Consider the following 18604-nt stretch of genomic DNA (forward strand, 5'->3'; position numbering starts at 1 on the left):
TTGATGACGAAACACATTTTTTAAAACTTGAAACTTATTTTACAATCCAAAATATAATTTCTATTTTTTAAATTGAAATTTATTTCAGCGTCTCTGTTAGAACAAACTGCAGGACTAAACGAATAGAATAGGATATTACTACGTGATAATTGTGTTTTGGTACTATTGTACGAAACTCATATTTGGTTTTAGTAAACCAATCAGAACATATGTATATAATAGAGAAGGTTCATGGTGCGCCCACCAACAAAATTGGTTACTTTTAAGCGATGAGCTTGTTTCATCATTTTGTTTGTGCACATTTTAAGCTTAAACTAAGGAACTCAGGGCCAGGGGCCAGAACTGGATCGGAAAAATGTTTAGTTAAGTTCTGGTAAACTTTTAAGTCTTGGTTAGTTTCTAATCAGAATACGAAATTGCAGCTGTCAGCTGTAAAATCTGTAACTATAGACAGAGTTCGTATGGATCTCTTTTGTCTCTCGTTTGCATTCATATATGCATATTACATACAAAAAATGAATTTGAAATTTAAATGTTATAAATTTCCGAATGTAATTAAATATTGCTTGGAGATCGTGCGCTGTTGCAACCACGAAAGAAACTTTGGAATAAAAGGGCATTTCGAATTAAGTAGCAGCTAGGTGTTGCGGARCAGAACACAATCTCTTTGTCTTTAAAACCGTCTTTCGTCTTAAAAATAAGATTAACCAGACATTGTGAAAACGGTCCTAAAAAAGGTTCTTTACCGAAAGAACGAGTCTTGGTTAAGTTRCCCAGAACTTATCTGACAGATGACTGCTAACTAGACATTGAGACAACGTCCCTTAAAGTGGTGTAACCGATATCTTAAAGTTTTGTCATGCATATTTAAGATTTTTTTATTGTGAAGTGACAGATGAAAATACAATTTTTTATTTTTTCTTTAATTTTAAAATTTTTGGGTTGACAATTCATACTTAAACAAACATATYCAAACAACAGAATCCTTGCACGGCTGTTACTTGACAAAGCGTAAATAGATGCGAGTTATCCGACAATTTGCTTCGCTTTGTCGCGTTTTGCTTCGATGTGAACGAACTCATCCAAAAGCATACAAAGTAATTGCCTGATGCAAAGCGAAGCGAGGGTTTTATATAAATCAGCCATAGTCTTTTATGCAGGTTTGCACCTCAAGTGCTGCAATTACAACAGCATTGTCGACTCTAAGTTTTATCGATAATAATCGAAAAGTTGACCTGGGACCTACCTATCAGGTAACACTAATGCCACTTCGTCATTTCCACATTGCCTTATTCTGGAAATAAATATTATCTGCACCGAAAGCAATTTTTATTGCTTGAGATAAACAATATAGGTTAATTTTTTTTACTTCTTTAAATTACACAAAAATCTTAGTTTTAATGATTTCAATTCTTACAGGGCAATTACAATATGTGCACCGYTAGAATATTGTCAGCAGATCGTAATTTTTTGATATTTCTTAAGTAGAATACGCAGAATGGTTAAGTAAAATTGTTACTCTATGTCAATTTCATGCACGTTAACTACTGGTTAAGTTTTCCGTTAAAGAAAGCGCTACCAGTTATTCCATTGAAGTTCTTTAAGACRCCACTTCACAAAACTCTTATGCACTGCTATCTGTACGATTGTAACGATCTTACGAAGGTTTCGATTGGAGTTGCCTAATGTGATTAAACGTAAATATATGTTAATATCGATKCTAATGATTATATTGCATTATAATTTCGGGTAGGTCTGACTTCTTGAGTACATACTCATATTTATATATTTGCAATCAATTTATATAATAGCGTTTGACTTAATTTTGATTAATTAGAATAAAGTCTATTTTATCAAAACAGTGCTTTTGCTTTTCTAAAATTACTCTTTCCTCACGATGGACAACATCGTAATTTGTAAAACCTCCAAAATGTCTCAAAATTTTCGAATTCACCATGGCTTATTTTATTTCACCGTTGCCAATCGGATGCATAATTTGTTCGAAAAATTATATTTTCCTAAGGTAATAAATAATTATCGCAATGATTATTTTGTTGAAAATATACATAATGATGAAAAAAGTGTTGCTTTTTCGTAACGATTTTGTTGTAAAATATATTTATTTATATAAATTACGTATGTGAAACTTTAGTATCATATCGATGTTTATTTGTTTAAACATTTATTGAATTGTTGGAATAATTTTTATGTTATATCCAGAGTGACAATTTGTCAATCCTAACATTCAGGTCACTGAGGACAAAGAGAACAACTCTAGACAATGTAATTTTAAGATGATCTTTCCTAAACGTGAGGATATTTGACAGYGTAAACGAGTTTTCAGTTTGACAGTTTGGCTCAATGTGGTAATTCAATTTATGTAATAGTACCACATCCAACATCACTTTGAATTTCACCACGCGAAGGGAAGAAACTAAAATCGTTCATTCGCCATTCAATTTGAAAGTCAACCACTGTTGTAAGGGTTTGTTCGAAGTGAGTATACATAAAAATTTAGCATCTCCTCAATCTCTGGAGATAGATTTTTGATATTCTGCTTCCTCCGATTGATTGAGTAATCATTGATATGTAGTGAAATAAAAGTGTTTTCTAATTGTAAATTTGGATACAGAACATTAGTACAAACAAAATTATTAGTAGAACTAAGTGTTTTATATCAAATATTAGCGGTTATAATTATTAAATGTGCATAGATTTTGTGAAAAGAAATGTGATTTTTCCCGGTTGCGGCTCCGCCATCTTAAAAGTGTGGATGTGTGRAAAATGTCTATCATAGGGAAACGGGTTGGAATAAAAATGAAACGAAACAACACGATTACGAACGTCAACGAATAGCAGCGGTGAATTTGTCAGTGGAAGAAGACCATTGAAACGTTACGAAAGCAATTTTGTGGCTCTATCAAGACTTTAGATAAATTGTAAAATAATAATGCATTTTATTGTAAAATATACAAAACATTTTTAATAGAAAGCTTTTTCTATTTTTGGAATTAAAATTTTATTTCAATTTGCATAAAGTTACGTTCTTGACAGATGGTTCAAGTTACGTAACTGAGCAGCTGTAGTGGTTTAGTTGGGCGAAAGAAATAAAAAATTGTCAACTCATTTAATCATTAAAGAGTATCAATTTCTAACTATAAACTAATTTTACTATTTTCTTTTACAGAGCACTGTGCGTTAGCTTAAATTTCTGGTTGATCCACGTAGCATCATCAAATTAATATATACAAAATGTTCGTGTCAACAGTCTCCCGTATTGCCCCCGTCGCCAGGACCGCTGTAAGTTTTAATCTTATTACGATTGGTTTTTTTTAGTTTAGTAAAAGAAAGGAAGTATACGAATAAAGTATATTAAATATCTAATATWTTATATTACATAAGGTGCAAATTAGAAATCGATTTTTCTTTTTTAATCAGTGTGATACGGTGTGGTGAATTTACTTCGCGGTGAAATGTTACATAAGAATAATTGAGGTTAGGTTATTGCGGTGTTGCAGCCTTTTAAAATTGTAGTTAATGCAAAATAGCTTAAATTGTAAAATATATATAAACATAGAATATCTTATTGAATAATTCGGAGATTATCCGTTGCCTTATGTTTATCTCGGTCTTGTGACAGCAGAATTTTATTTGTATTGTAGAACAACATGCTTTATTGTATAACTAAGAATGCCTGGTTGCTATTGAGGTTAGAACAAATTACTGCTATGCAGAAAACGAATTGCCTACTAAACAAATTAGATATGTATGAACTCATTTTGATACAATAYCCATTCCCGTTAAAATTTTTTTTAAATATATTGTTAACAGAGCATATAGTTTTATTCAAAGGCAATATTAATTTTTAACAAAGTTTTTTTTTTTTTGTTATTTGCAGCTAACATGCTAATCTTGCATAATTATTTGTGGAGCATGTATATATTATATAATAAATAGATAACTAATCGTTGAATACAAGATATACAAATCTATTTGAAAACAGTAATATATATCAACATAGCAAAGAAACAAGCGTAATATGCTAMATATTATGTATATATGTACATATAAAGAAATTAGTGTAAATATTTATTTTTGTTGGTTTTGAATAAATTAAAAGGACGATGCTTGTAATATAATACATTTTTATTAGTTCTTCTTTTTTTTATATGATTTCTTATTTCCTTCTTTACAGCTCCTTAACGGTTCAAAGCAATACTTGCGACCATTGAGCAGCGCTGTGATTAGCCAGAGCCAATCCTTGGCAGCTCAGAACACAACGCCCGTTGCTTTACTGCCACAAATTAGGTCATTCCAGACCTCTCCAGTCACTCGTGACATCGATTCTGCTGCCAAATTCATTGGTGCTGGTGCTGCAACAGTCGGTGTTGCCGGTTCTGGTTAGTATTGGAAGAGTAAACATTTTAACCTTACATAAGTAGCGAAAGAAATTTGTAGCATTCGCATTGTTATTGTAAATAACATTTTTTTTTCATCAGTCAGTTACAATCTAGCATCTGGGGCACACATACGAGTATTTTCGACCGATATCTTCTACAACTTTTAACTAAAAAGTATGTAGTTGAATTGGAAGAATGTTAATTACTCTAATATAGCCTCGGGAAGGTCTGAGAGTTGGTCAAAGTTCAAATTAAAACATGCTGTGGTGCGTGTGAACTTAAACCGATGTATTTTCTAGCAGGAAACTTGTATGATTAAGAGGCAAAGGAACAAGAAAGTATGAATGTCCATCGAGCTTACGGGTTAGTTGAGCATTCATTGAAATCCTTTGTGACCAGCAATTTTAGTGCGATGTGCTTGCTGCATTCTATGCAGAACTCAATTCAGACTAATCTGTTACTGACTGCATTTATAACAAATATTAATACCAATATTGCGTCTACAACTTTCTTTCGCTTGAATTGGTAAACAAAATTCTGTTTAACAAATTGTTTTTAACAATTTTTTTTTATTGCCAAACTTCCAATATGAACAGGTGCTGGTATCGGAACAGTGTTCGGTTCCCTCATCATTGGTTATGCCAGAAATCCATCGTTGAAACAACAGTTGTTCTCATATGCCATCTTGGGTTTCGCCTTGTCTGAAGCTATGGGTCTTTTCTGTCTTATGATGGCCTTCTTGCTGCTCTTCGCTTTCTAAAGTGTATGTCATTGAAAGTTTATAAACAACAGTAATAGCAGTAACATCAGCTACACCATTTATTGTTTTTAAAAAACATCCAAGAATAAAAACACGTTTATTTAAGTTTAAAACGAAAATAAAAATACTATGATAAAAAATTACAAATGTGCAGAATACGTTAAATCCAAGCGAAAAACCACCCTAACCGAACAGAAGGAATAGCAGCAAGTATTTTGCGAACGAAATGAAAAAAGTTAAGCGCCGAATCGAAAACAGTCGGTAAACAGATCGAAACACCAGCTAGGGCATTCGTTATTGATCCCGTATTATTTTAGCGATATGAACATTTCAATGAAAATCACATACGAATATCTAAGTCTGCAGCCATTAGAAGTATAAATTGAATGGTATCCTGAAGCAAGAAGTTGCTATTAGTGGTTCACAACACTATAGATTTAGTTTCAAAGCCATGATTTAGGGTCGTGTTTACCCTGTTAGCGCTCTCGTTAAAAACTAGGAATGCAGGTAACAACCGATGCAATCATGGAATAAAATACCATTAATTACTATGTGGAAGTTGGGTTTTCTGTATGTGATTTTAATTGACGCTAAAATATATTTCCTACTCAACTGGATTTGAGAAGTTGTTTGTGCATTCTTTTATGTATACGTTGTTGCAACGCATTTCTTAAATAATTGTATCTACAAATAAAAGAATTGAGTCCTTATTATGATAATGCCGATAAAAATTTATTTGCATACGAATTGTAACAAAGTAGATGCTGAATAAAAAGATGGAATTAATGACTGGAGAAAAATTTCGTTTCATTTAATAAGTATGGCAGTTGTAAAAACATAATTTTATGACTTTAATCGTTAGATGTAAGACTCAGTAGTCTTACGCGAGCAATGAATTCGTCCTTCGATTACTTTACGAGTCGGGGACGCATAGCAGAATGAAACAACTTTATGAAACAAAACCGATAAATAGTTGTAGTGCTAAAGGGGCTATACCAGTGAATTTTTGTAAGAGAAGTCCGAGGTTGAATATTTCGAACTTCATTGAAAGTAATAAGGTACATATATTTTCAGCTATTTTATATTTTAAGATTTTTAGTTAAAAAAAATGTTAAAAAATAACGGGGTTATGGGCTGTCTTCGGAGGTGCCAAAAAAAAAAAAGTGCCCCAACTGCTGGCATGATTCCGACCGAATGAGTAGCTGAAACAAAAAAATTTTAAATGTTTATTAAACTTAAAGATATTTCCTATACAATGACCTACGATCTTCGAAAATTATCAAAAATTAACAAAATGGTATAAATTTGAAAGAAAAAAAATGTTTTTTTTTTTAATACCAAATTGATAATTTTCAACCAATCTAAAATATCGTAGGTCATTGTATAGTAAATGTATGCAAAAATACTCAGTTTCAGATCGGTTAATTTCTCGTTGAGTTATAACGCCAGCAATTTTGAAAAATGTCGTTTCCAGAAAAACGCGTTTAAAGTTTCACTTATATATGGTTACACCTCSGAGCAGTTGCTATTTCSAACGCTGCCATCCAAAAACTATTCAAAATACGACCTTCCCGATTTCACAGGATATTTACGAAAATACCTATTATATTATTCAAAAACATGAARCACATGATGTTAGAGTACATATTTCATTTTCATCGTTCTTAAGATATCATGAGAAATTAAATCGGAAAGSTTTATATCCGACCAAGGGCACATTGGAAATTCGAAACCCCTTGGCTCAAAATTAGAAATCTAAATGATTAGTTCTATACCATATACATATGTATGTGTATTCAAATTTCCATTCTTGAACATTACTGAAAACAATATGTGTAATGTCWGAATATACAAAAAATCCATCYTGTTAACACAATAGCTCAAATTAATGTTGTAGTGGTGTAATGTCTAATAACCGCTTCGGTGGTAAGGTTCTGGTTTGTTTTGATTGAAGTCAACAAACGAAAGTCCCAAGAAAGTGGKGTTTCAACGGGGTCGCACCATAGGGAGGTGTTCGATGGATGGGATTCAGAGGAGGTTAGAGTCTTGTGGGGACTCTTTGCAAGCAGGAAATATATTAGTATTTTTTGTCAAATGGATAGAGGTRTTCGGTCAAAGTTATTTACGTTCCCTAAAATTAAGGAAAGTGAGGTGAAAAAAAGCAAAATTACTCAGGCTATTTTGTGAGCGATTATTTATAGAAGAGGAGGTTAATAGCTCAACTCCATACGTGCAATGCACACAATTCAATTGTGAGTTCTGTAGTTCACAAATAAAAAGCCCTAGATATGTATGTATATGTGAAGACCTAAAACTATTATTCATAACGTTTGATGTTTCTACGATTTATGGACTTTTTATATATTTATAAAAAAAACAGTTTAGACCATTTAGTATATTGGTAATCGAATCAACCGAATACGTTACCTTATTTACTTTAAAAACTAGGTGGCATCTCATATGGTAAAACGTATAAATATGAACTCATTATTTGAAGTTGTCAGCATCGTAGGGGTTGTCAATTTGGAATATTAGTGCACGTGTGGGGTTTGTTGTTAATATTTAATTATAAAAGTTACTTTAACTTCATAAATAAAAATGAAGAGGAAAACACAACTAGAAGCTGAAACGGATTCCGAATATTATTCGGATGATAATTCAGACGAAGAGGTGAGTGGTAGATAATTTTTTTTAATATTCCCTATGTGAAATACAATATTTTCAATAGCTTCAAGAAGCATTTGCTCGTGGCGATCTTAAGCCGGGTTTGAACATAGAATTCAGCTCAGGAAAGGAGAGAGTTAACAATATCGTAAGTAATGGACAACTGACAATTATTATATTAAAAATTTTAACCACATTTATTTTTACAGCCGAAATTGCTAGCCAAAACAGATGAAATTAAACTAGATTTGAATTGGATAGAAAGAATGGATATGGTAAACGATTTAGCTCCATTGGCACCTGAATTAGTCGTACAGTTAGAGAAACATGAGCAGAAGCGCGCCAATATGTTTAAAGGCAATGCCAAAATTCCATATGTGCGTCCGGATGAAGATCCTGTACTAAATGACTTTAAACGTGAAATGTTATTTCATCGTCAAGCACAGGCCGCCGTTTTAGAGGGAATAAAACGTTTACATTCTGCGGGAGTTGTTACTCGTCGTCCCGATGACTATTTTGCTGAAATGGCGAAATCTGACGAACATATGCAGAAGGTACGTTCTAATCTTATGGCCAAGCAAGAGGGTCAAGCAAAGTCGGAACGTATCAAGCAAATACGTGAACAACGTAAAATGGGAAAATTACTTGCAAAGCAAACGAAAGTACAGCGAGAAATGGAAAAGAAAGATATGTTGGATAAGTTGAAAAAATTCCGGAAAGGCAAATTGAAGAATCTTGACTTCTTAGAGGACGCCAAAAATTTAGAATCACAAAAGAAGAAATCAGCAGACAAGCGGAAACAACGTAATAAAAAGTTTGGGTTTGGTGGTAAAAAGAAGGGTCAGAAACGAAACACAAAATCATCTGCTGGTGGATTCGAAAAAGTGAAAAACTTTAGGAAAGGTGCAAAAGTTTCGAGCAGTGGAAACAAACGGCTAGGAAAGTCTCGCCGGTTGAAATCCAAATCACAGAAATAGTATATTTTTAATATTCATAGCCTAGACCTATTATATTAAACAATAGTTATAAAAGTTAAAATATTATGTATATATACTTTTTTATTTATCACTATTATTTAAAGGYATCTCTGTTCTGTGCTTTTTTCTCTTTTTGTTACTTTCTGATTTATTTGATATATTTACATCGCTTTTACCACGATGTTCATCACCCATATGGTCTCTCGATTTTAGTTTTCTTTTGTTTTTTGACGATTTTTTACTTTTTTCTGGTGGGTCTTCGGAGTTTTCTTTTCGCCTTTTATTTTGGCTTGAATTGACAGAGCTAGAAACTCTGGTTTCATTTACATTTAGCACTTCTTCTGGAACAACATTCGTAGTCATTAATTTAGTTTTCTTTGTTTTTCTGATATTTACATCTGCGTTTATGTTGCTATTTTCAGGACTGTCTTTTCGTTTATTTTTCTTTAATTCAGTTAAAGAATTATTTTCTTTACTTAAATTTAAATCGGTTATTTCCTGTTCCTTATTCTTCTTTTTCTTTGCTTCTTCATGTGCCACATTTAAATCAGATTTCTTTTTGAAATCCTTTTTTGCGGATTCCTTGATCTTTTCTTCCATTTTAGCCAAAAGTTCCTGCTCTTGCTGTTCTATACGAGATAGTTTTCCACTTAACTTCAACCCATGCCGTGCTCCTTTATGAGCAGTACGTCCMCCACAAGCTCGAAATAACTCTTCGTCTGTTAAAGGTTTGTATTTCTTAACGGATATGTCTGCAACAGCAATTTTGTTGGGATTTTCAATTTCATCGCCCGATTTTGTAAGTGTGGCTGATTGTAKAAAATTATCATATCGGGTGTCACTTGGGCAACTTTGATCCTTGGCTTTTTTCAATTTTTTCACCGAATACTCCTTTGTAGTTATTTCTACACTTTCGTCTTTGTTTTTTAGGTCCACACTTACACCATTTTTTGTCGTTCTCACATCAACATTTTCTGCGGCCTCATTGAAAACGCGTTCCCACCAATGGTTATTGAAATCACTGGCTGCTTGATCAGAACCAAGTCCAGCATTGTCAAATTTCATACTAGCTTTCAAGGGTTTGACAATGCCATTGTTATGCTTTCCTAAACCTTCTCCTTCTTTCCATCCGTATTTATTCAATAGTTTACGAGCAAAATCCATTCGAAACTTTATTATTATTACTATCTATACCAAGAACGTGAACTACTTTGCTGTGCTATTTTACAAGACAGGCAGTGGATGAGTGATGCCAGATAATTTTCAAAACTTTGCCCACTGCTATCGATGTAAAATTATCAGAAAAGAGTACTGTGGGTGAAAAAATGCCAATCCGTAAAAATTTGCTGTTTWTATTTAAAAATTGTAAATACCATAATGCATAGGGTGCAAAATGTTTTATATTGGTTTGTGTTATTTGTCATTTAGAAAACCAATTTAAATATKAAACGCAGTTTATTCAGAGCATATTGGAAGTTAAATTATAGAACGAAGCATTTCATTTTTCGTATAATAACGCGCGTATGTACTGTTATTTTTAAATATCTTTATTCCATTTTAATTATTTGTTTGAGTGTGTAACGGGATAATTTTTTAGTATGACCAGACAAAAAACTCATAAATGGTAATCATTTTATACAATAATTAATTTGGGAAGATTTCACTTCAAACTCGACTGCTGTTTATACAAAATATATACATATGTACACAAAATTCTCGAATAAATATATATATATATATATATATATATATATGTGTATATTAATTGTAGAATATTAACAGTACTTTTCATCTAAAATGTGAGTACTCGTATTATTATACCGTGAGCCTGGCTGGTACGAAGTAGCTATTTTAGTCATTGATTATCAGCGAACCGATAAGCGGTTTTTTGTAGGCATATATTAGTGGATATTCGTTGGGTTATATTATGGATATGAAGTTATTGGTATTTCTATTATTTCTATATGGTAATATAATTCCCATAATGTGCATGATAATACCGGGAACCGATGCTGAAGCTATTCAAATGATGTCTTCACAAAGAGCTCGTCGGCAAATTGATATAAATTTGTCAGCTGAACATGATGAGAATAACGACGAAACAGAAATTGCTCTAGAAGCTATAGCTAATTTGTGGCGTAGTGCTGATAGCAAAACACAGATCGAAGGGTCAGCTAAAGTGACACACAATAGCAATTCCATGAATTCCGGAAATACACGTTTTTCAGGACGTTTACATGTTCATCACGACTATAGGAAAAAGTGATTTTGTAAAAATTATCGTTTCCAAATTCTCGTAAAAGTTTGCATGATAATTTAAAAAATAATAGTATATACACATATGTATGTATGTATTTATGTCAAATTGTCTTCACCGTTATCAATAAAGAGATAAGATGTTCTACATAACGTAAACACATCTCTTATACATAATTGTCCGATGGCCTCTCAATCTAACAGTGTGTGATTTGAATTAGTTGGATATCATAGAAAAACAATGAGAGGACTAACGTCACCATATATTCTTATATTAATGCTGATGTATTCTGCAGCAATGTGTCAAAAGTTGTATGACGAAAAACCACATCTAGAGCATCTTCAAAGATATCATCGTCAACTGGATCTAACATTAAGCGCTGATCATGACAGTCGTAGGCAAAATACGGACTTATCGCTAGAGGCATTAGCCAACCTTTGGCGCAGTACAGACAGTAAAACGTCTGTTGATGGGGGAATTAAGTTGGTCCACAGCAAAAACAATTTTCAAACGGATAGCACAAAATATACAGCTCGTCTTGATGTGAAATTTGAGCTTGGAAAAAAGTAAAAATTGCATCACTTATTTGTATTATATTGTAAAATAAGTACGTAATAATATAATTTTGATTTCTTTTTATTTATATTGTATATGTGGGCGTTTTGTTAAATAATTTTACATATTATAAAATAAAGTGTATGTATATATGTATTTACTATATATATATATATACATATATGTATATTTAAAGGATTTATGGTGTTGTTTATGTAATTTATAATTTAATGCGCTTAATGTCATCTATTCGAAAATCGATACGTAATGCTAATAATGTTCGCACTTCTTGAGGCGTTAACCGCCAAGAAGGAGACTCATTTTCGTTATCCGGTCCCCAATAGTCTGAAAGCTCTTCAACTTTTTCCAGATTTAAGATAGTCGCTATTTGTGTTAGACGTGTCATTTTATCGCGCACCGACCATGATGTGACGCCAGTTAAATATGAGCTAAGGGCACGAATTTGCTGGTCGAGTATAAGACCTCCCAGCCGATTAAATGACGATTTTTTGATAGCTCTCTCTAGTCTAGATGTTGTATCTGATGTCAAAATGCTAACAAAAGCGTCAAAATTTCGTGGAGTTAGAACATTTTTAAATTGACTTAAAAATGCATCGAGTTGCACAATAAGAGTTTGGATAAAAGTTTCTCCAGCTTCGTAGTCAGCTAGTTCTTCTTCTGATAATATATGGCTATAATTGAAGAATTGATCAATCCAAGGATTTAAGCGAGGCTTTATTGCGCTGGACCTCAACTGTATCAGACCGAAATTCACGCAGGCTTTCAAAGTATCTCTTACATTTCTTAATTCAGCTATGCAGCTATCTACGATTCGCTGCTCTGTAACTGATAAAGAGGGGAATGTATTTTTAATGTCTTGTTCCACTGTTTCCCACAATGTWTCGAGGAACTCCGTTGACATATCAGCATTATTCAAGCGATTTATAAAATTGCTGCGTGCTTTTTCACTGTCGCTTGATTGCAATTTGCCATGTTGCACAGCACTTTGTATTGCACTATAAGCCAAATCTGTGTAACCAGAAGGATATCCATTTTTTAATGGAATTTTCAAAGCATTTATGAAGTTGCATAAACAGGAAGCGGTGTTATTAATTACTGCACATAATCCATTTACTGATTGTGTTGTTAATGATCGACGAATACATTTTCGTAATATGTAGAAAACATCATCTACCATAGAGGAACATTGTTGACCCACCTCGTGTGTATCTAAAATTATAGCTTTATACACACTTTCCTCCATGAAATGCCTTTCGAAGAGTAGATAAGTGCTTAGTACCTCCTGCATTTTCCGGCTAAGATCTGAATTATTTAGTATGGTTGATAAACTTTGAATTTGCTGTTCTTTTTCATTTGAATCTTTGTCACTTGCCTCAATGTCCGACTTAACTTTACGCTTCAAAAATCTGAAGTACAATTCAATACGAGAATGCATTATTGTTAATTCCAGTATTAAAGCATCCAAATCTTTTGGTTGTGGTTTATCAGTGTTTAATGATTGTTTTTGAAATTGAATAAGCGAAGGCATATTGCCACCCATTGAACGATTGTATTCGTTGATTTGTTGAATTAGATCCGGAATACGACGATTTTTATTAAATTCTAAAATTACATTCTTCACCTCTAAATCACATTCATTTTGTAGTAATGTGGCCAAGATAATAAGATAACCAGATCCATAGTAAGTCTCTATAATAGGTTTGTTTACCTCAATTACTCTGGCGAAATTTTCAAGCAATGTCGTTAAGGTGTCAGCAAACGCCACTGATAAGCGGTTCTCTGCCTTTGCAATATCTAAAGACGATCGCAGTTCCTTTTCACATTTTAGCGCTAATTTCATACAAATGTACTTTCCAAATTTCTCAATACCATCCTGTTGCATACCTAATAACGGGAATAATTTCAAGAAACGTTCGATGGATGYTAAGTCATCTTTATTAACTGCTTCATCAAAACGGATAACAACAAGCTTTCGCATTTTCTCTGTAGCCTTCTCCAATGTATGGACCGCATCGCTTACCGATGTTACCGAACCGTTTGATCCGACGTCACCAGCTGTACGCCGTAAAACATTTTGATCAATTGATAAAAAGCGCCCAATGAGTGCAGATCCCTTTTCATAATCTTCATCCTCAATGGCATTCAAAACACTTTGACTACAAAGTTGCAGATCTATCAAATCGTGAACACGCTTCTGGCATTCTGATGCTCTACTCCGTGCCATATCTACAGAACGTACTTTAGCACTAACAGATTCGGCTAAATCGGAGGTATGAGAAATTTGTGAACTTAATTTTTTACAGTCTGTGCTTACTGTGTTAAGGGCACCCAGGAAATAACAAATTGCATTCATTTTGGAGTCTAAAATTGACTGCTTGGAAAGTAGGTTTTCTAAATTGGAATTAATAGCTTCCTCTTCGTCTTGTATTTTCAATAAATCCGATTGCATATTGTTTGCTTCACTCGTATCCATAGAAGAAATCTTTTTCTTTTTTGATTTATATTTATTTTTAGTATATCTAATAACAATATTAGTTTTCAAAAAGACGCAAAGAAAATATTTTATGTCGTGTCAATAACGTAAACAGTTCTGATTAATTCTGAAGACTCGAAATCGGTTATCGATACAGCTTAGCATTATTGCATTTTAATTAACCCATTGTAGAGAACAAAGAATAATTGCAGGAAATATTGATACATAATTATTTTTAAAGTAATAATAATATATTAATAATCATCATCGGTTTAAGTTCCCGTAAATATATAAACAATGTTTTAGGATTCTGAAATAAGTGCCACTTTATTATTTTTTTGCAACCTCGTCAACCCTGAACCATCTTTATTATTGTTTTTCTTTTTTGTAAACAACGTCAACCCTGTTACAGACTTGTTCGTTTTGAACTTTTGAAAACTTTTTATTGTATTTTAAAATTTATTTGAATTTATTTCTTTCACGTCATACAATTTTGGAAATATGTCGACTCACTTGGCTAATGTTTACGCATTTTTATTACGTGGATATGGTGAATCATATACACTAATATATTCCGAACCTCCAACATATTTATGTAAAATAGTTGGACAAGATAAATGTGGCGGCAAAGTTGTCTTCATTTATCAAGAGGTTATCATCTAATTTGAAATTCACGTTAGTTGGATCCTAAGATATTTTATTTATTTTTTAGGATCGTAGTTTAAGCGACAAAATCTACTCATCACCAAGAAAATTACGTATTAATATAGAAGACGGTGGTAAAATAGATATGGACCTAACTGGCAGCCCATTGAAAGATGATTGTGTGGTGGATGCCATAGAAGATATTTCATTAAATATAAAAATAGATCAAGGAAATTCTTGGAAAGTTGAAGAGGAATGCCAAAAAGGGATTCCAATTGGAAAAGCTCGTTCTTTAATGTGTAAAGCAAATTTTCAGTTTCTTGATCCTGATGCAGCAGGTTCAATATGGATTCTTTGTAATGGAGCTGATGCGGATAAAACTCTACTCTTGCAATATGAATTTGTTTCCGGTTATTTTAGCCGAGGCATAATTTCTTTTTCTGAAGTGATACAAGTGAATGAAGTAAAAATAGAATCTATAATGCGGCAACATATGTCGCTTAATAATGGAATTTCTACTGGTCAAGTGGAAACCTACATTGAGAACATTTATCAAATAAAGCCCAACATTTCTGTGAGGTGTTGTTGGTCCTCCACTGCAGCATTACCTTCTCTAATTGATTTAACGTCATGTGAAGTCACTTTACGGCAAGCTTTTCGACTAGATGCTTGTAATGAGTTAACAGAAGATTTCATGAATCAATTGCGGATATTGACTGTAATTAAAAATGATATAATAGCGTACAAGAGTTTGGATAAATGTGATGCTGAAGCAGGAAATGAAGTTCTTGTTTACCGCTGTGGCTGGTGAGTGATATATATTCTTGTATTAGAAAGGTTTATAATTGATTTCGAAATTTTCCATAGCGGGATAGATATAGGGRAACTGCGAGAAAGTATAAGCAGGGCATTTACTGAAATTGCTGGTTTAGGAGATATGCACCGCGCAGAGAGTGGTATCAAGTGCGATATAGAATCTGTTGTGCAACGCATAAAGTTGCGGCAACTTACAGACCTCACAGATAAATTGTGGGAAATTTTGAGACGTAAGCTAAAACAATTATTTTATTAGTGGTATACATATATATATTTAGATATATTTTAGGTTGCTCTTCATATAAAGATCTAAAAATGGCATTTACGATTCTATTTAAGTGTGCAGCTCACTGCAATATTGTGGTAAGTGTCAAATAACATATCATTCAATAATACATATTTGACTTGCAGCTGTTAAGCTATTAGTTTTTTAACAAGGTAAAAATGCCAATCCCTTAAAAGTTTAAAAAGATGAAAAAAATCCAACTTATCGTAAATAAGTATTTTTAGAACTTTCCTTTCTACTACATTTCAATTTCTTCTTTCGTTTTACTTAGAATACACCAACAAATAAGAATCGACTGGCAGAAATCATTACCGAGGTTGCGAATAAACGCTTGGCCATACCATGTCTCACGGGTACCGAACCTTTGGAACTGTTATTAGAAATCGGTTTGGAAAAACTGTACAAAGACTATGAACACATATTTGATGAAAGTAAAATATGTAGTTCAAACGATTTGAAAAGCAAAAGGTGAAGAAATCTACGTTAGCAGCTTTATTTATAATATATGTTATTAAAATATATATTTATTTTACAGTCTTTCTGCTTCGCAACATAACGATGAGAAAATTTCAATGCCAGATGTGCGCAAGTCACTGCGCAATGCTGTGCGTCCAGACCCGGTGGCGATGCGCAAGACATTATTGCATAATAAAGCAAAGAGAGATAATAAATTCGAACATGAAGAAACAATAGGGTTTAAGAATAGTAGTTTTGATGAAAACGAGGTGTCTGAGCGTCTGGCCAAGCTATTACAAGTGCATTGTTCTTTGGAACATTTGCTAATGATAGATATCAATCTAAATTTGAGTAACGGTAAGTGATATCGGCAGAGGGCTATCAATATATTTTGTTGTTTTGTTATTTTCTTTGTATAATTTTTTCTTTAGTATATAGCGAGGTATGCGAGCAACTTTTAAGCAAGCCCCCACGTTTTCTAGATAGCATTGACGAAAATTTAGTGGATGAAATAGAAATATCGCTATCTGCACATGATGTGCGTGAACATTTGGAAGGGTGAGTCAATTAACATTGTGTGCTCCTATATGTCAATATTAAAAATATATTAATATTAAAATTTCCAATATGCTTACAGCAAAGATCCGCATGAGCGCCTTATATCAATGCGCTCGGAAAACAAATTTCGAGAAGTAAAATCTACTTTCTATTACACTATGAATAACATTTGCCCTCCCGGTATTTCAGAATATTTTCAATCCGATGGTGAGTTTTTTTTTATTTGAGTATTAATTAATTTTAAATATTTGTTTTTTACAGATAAGGAGGTATCAAAAGAGAACACATATTATAGCTGGCTATATCGTAAAATTAAAACATTGCATTAAGTGAAGTGATTTATTATTTTAATTCTTTKATTACATTGAAGTGCTTGAATTCAATATTATATTTACTAAAAATAAATGAGATCGTAAAATAATAATTGATTATTTTATTAATTGCACTAGACTATCGATAATAAATATTAAGAAATTACCAAAGAAATAACCTCACACTCAAAGTGTTCCTTCACTCATACCGTTAGGTTTTTAAAAAGCCTCGATATTTGAAATTTTGATGGAATCATCGTGATCCAGTGGGTTGACTTTCTTGGTCTCTTTGTTGTGGTCACCATATTCTAAACATATTTGGAATGCAATAATAAATAATTAAGAGTATTAAACGAAAGTGTATTTTAAGTGCTGTACGCATCCATATGCTTCCAAATCTGACGGGGACAAAGCAAAGCAAGCAAATATAAAATGCGCCGAATGTGGAATTCACACCAACAGTTGTTTAAAAACGTACGTAATAGCTGAGAATATCCGAACAATATGCCACAATATGGTTCAATCCAATTAGTGTGCAGGTTAAGCTGCTTTCTTTTACATAAGTATTTGAAGTGTGCCTCAGAGCAAACAAGTATCAGAACGACAGTTGAAGTGCTGAGGTCCGGACGTGTTTCAGCACAAGGCAGAAGACTTTGAACAAACGGTGCACATTTGCTAATTGCAAGACAACATTTTTATTTCAACAAAACATWTTTATTTGTGTGAGAGAAATTCCTTAAGTGTCCTGTTTCAAAACCAGAAATCTGATCGGAGAGGCACAACGTTACAATCAGCATTAACAACTTGTCCTAACAGCTCTTAACCAAAATACAGAACAGTTTGTGTTTTTCTAGTTTTATTCGAAAAGCACAGATTGAAATAATTTAAAGGGTCGGACTTCGCGAACGTTTTTTAATCTACTCCGGGAGCAATATAACACTCAAACAAATACATATGCGTATGCTTCTCAACGTGTAAAATATACAAAAACCGATAATGGTACGTGATTTAACATCATAATGCGCATTAATAAAGTGAAAATTTAAGTGTCAAATTTGCTAAAAAATATATGAATTTTGCATGCAAAAATAAATCGCCAATGCGTCACTCTTACGGCTTCGGTGCAGCTTGTGTATGCACATCCACTTGAACGAGGATATATCGATAGGATTGAGTGTATCTCGTATATTAGGGAAAAGCAATGCAGATAGGACATATCAGGATATAAGAGAAAGAAAAAATATATATGTACATATATGTGCTGTAAAAWYTTATATCGTAAATATACTGAGTTTRGTACTTAGTTTAAATAACTTGCATGGAATGCCCATGTRAGTGTTTATGTGGCCTTTGTAAAATTGTGTATTAACTGACGAACTTAAAAAGTTATCAATGGTATATGTGTATGTGTCAGAAGTAGGTTGG

General features: G+C 32.9%; 7 protein-coding genes across 9 annotated transcripts in view; 5 read left to right on the forward strand and 2 right to left on the reverse strand.

Annotated features, from left to right (window-relative positions):
- The first annotated feature begins 2392 nt into the window (after window positions 1-2392).
- On the forward strand, window positions 2393-5960 carry LOC108978749 (ATP synthase lipid-binding protein, mitochondrial). 2 transcript variants are annotated; one of them, XM_018949184.1, is made up of 4 exons: window positions 2393-2496; window positions 3188-3300; window positions 4196-4400; window positions 4997-5960. In XM_018949184.1, the coding sequence occupies exons 2-4, from the start codon at window positions 3253-3255 to the stop codon at window positions 5158-5160; spliced, it is 417 nt and encodes a 138-aa protein (XP_018804729.1). In that variant the 5' UTR covers window positions 2393-2496; window positions 3188-3252; the 3' UTR covers window positions 5161-5960. The 2 variants fall into 2 exon arrangements, with proteins under 2 accessions (XP_018804729.1, XP_018804730.1); XM_018949185.1 differs by lacking the exon at window positions 2393-2496 and adding an exon at window positions 2830-2939.
- A 1686-nt stretch (window positions 5961-7646) lies between these two features.
- LOC108978685 (probable rRNA-processing protein EBP2 homolog) lies at window positions 7647-8869 on the forward strand. Its single transcript, XM_018949080.1, has 3 exons — window positions 7647-7830; window positions 7889-7972; window positions 8034-8869. The coding sequence occupies exons 1-3, from the start codon at window positions 7759-7761 to the stop codon at window positions 8799-8801; spliced, it is 924 nt and encodes a 307-aa protein (XP_018804625.1). The 5' UTR covers window positions 7647-7758; the 3' UTR covers window positions 8802-8869.
- On the reverse strand, window positions 8868-10036 carry LOC108978684 (G patch domain-containing protein 4). The gene has a single exon (XM_018949079.1). The coding sequence runs from the start codon at window positions 9963-9965 to the stop codon at window positions 8883-8885; it is 1083 nt and encodes a 360-aa protein (XP_018804624.1). The 5' UTR covers window positions 9966-10036; the 3' UTR covers window positions 8868-8882.
- A 575-nt stretch (window positions 10037-10611) lies between these two features.
- On the forward strand, window positions 10612-11450 carry LOC108978672. The gene has a single exon (XM_018949065.1). The coding sequence runs from the start codon at window positions 10729-10731 to the stop codon at window positions 11065-11067; it is 339 nt and encodes a 112-aa protein (XP_018804610.1). The 5' UTR covers window positions 10612-10728; the 3' UTR covers window positions 11068-11450.
- Window positions 11451-11794: 344 nt separating this feature from the next.
- On the reverse strand, window positions 11795-14278 carry LOC108978673 (conserved oligomeric Golgi complex subunit 4). The gene has a single exon (XM_018949067.1). The coding sequence runs from the start codon at window positions 14105-14107 to the stop codon at window positions 11834-11836; it is 2274 nt and encodes a 757-aa protein (XP_018804612.1). The 5' UTR covers window positions 14108-14278; the 3' UTR covers window positions 11795-11833.
- Window positions 14279-14516: 238 nt separating this feature from the next.
- On the forward strand, window positions 14517-17280 carry LOC108978688 (protein zwilch). Its single transcript, XM_018949084.1, has 9 exons — window positions 14517-14758; window positions 14820-15559; window positions 15620-15798; window positions 15858-15931; window positions 16126-16322; window positions 16390-16667; window positions 16742-16868; window positions 16948-17075; window positions 17130-17280. Exons 1-9 carry the CDS (start codon window positions 14609-14611, stop codon window positions 17195-17197), a joined length of 1941 nt encoding a protein of 646 aa, XP_018804629.1. The 5' UTR covers window positions 14517-14608; the 3' UTR covers window positions 17198-17280.
- Window positions 17281-17786: 506 nt separating this feature from the next.
- Window positions 17787-18604, forward strand: part of LOC108978721 (chaoptin) — an 8677-nt gene continuing 7859 nt past the window's right edge. For both annotated transcript variants that reach the window (XM_018949131.1, XM_018949132.1), the window contains exon 1: window positions 17787-18178. In XM_018949131.1, coding sequence (XP_018804676.1) covers window positions 18176-18178 — 3 coding nt within the window. In that variant the 5' untranslated portion in view covers window positions 17787-18175. The remainder of the gene's footprint in view (window positions 18179-18604) is intronic.

Source organism: Bactrocera latifrons, unplaced genomic scaffold, assembly GCF_001853355.1.
Source record: "Bactrocera latifrons isolate USDA-ARS-PBARC rearing strain unplaced genomic scaffold, ASM185335v1 scaffold_126, whole genome shotgun sequence".
NCBI classification, from domain to species: domain Eukaryota; kingdom Metazoa; phylum Arthropoda; class Insecta; order Diptera; family Tephritidae; genus Bactrocera; species Bactrocera latifrons.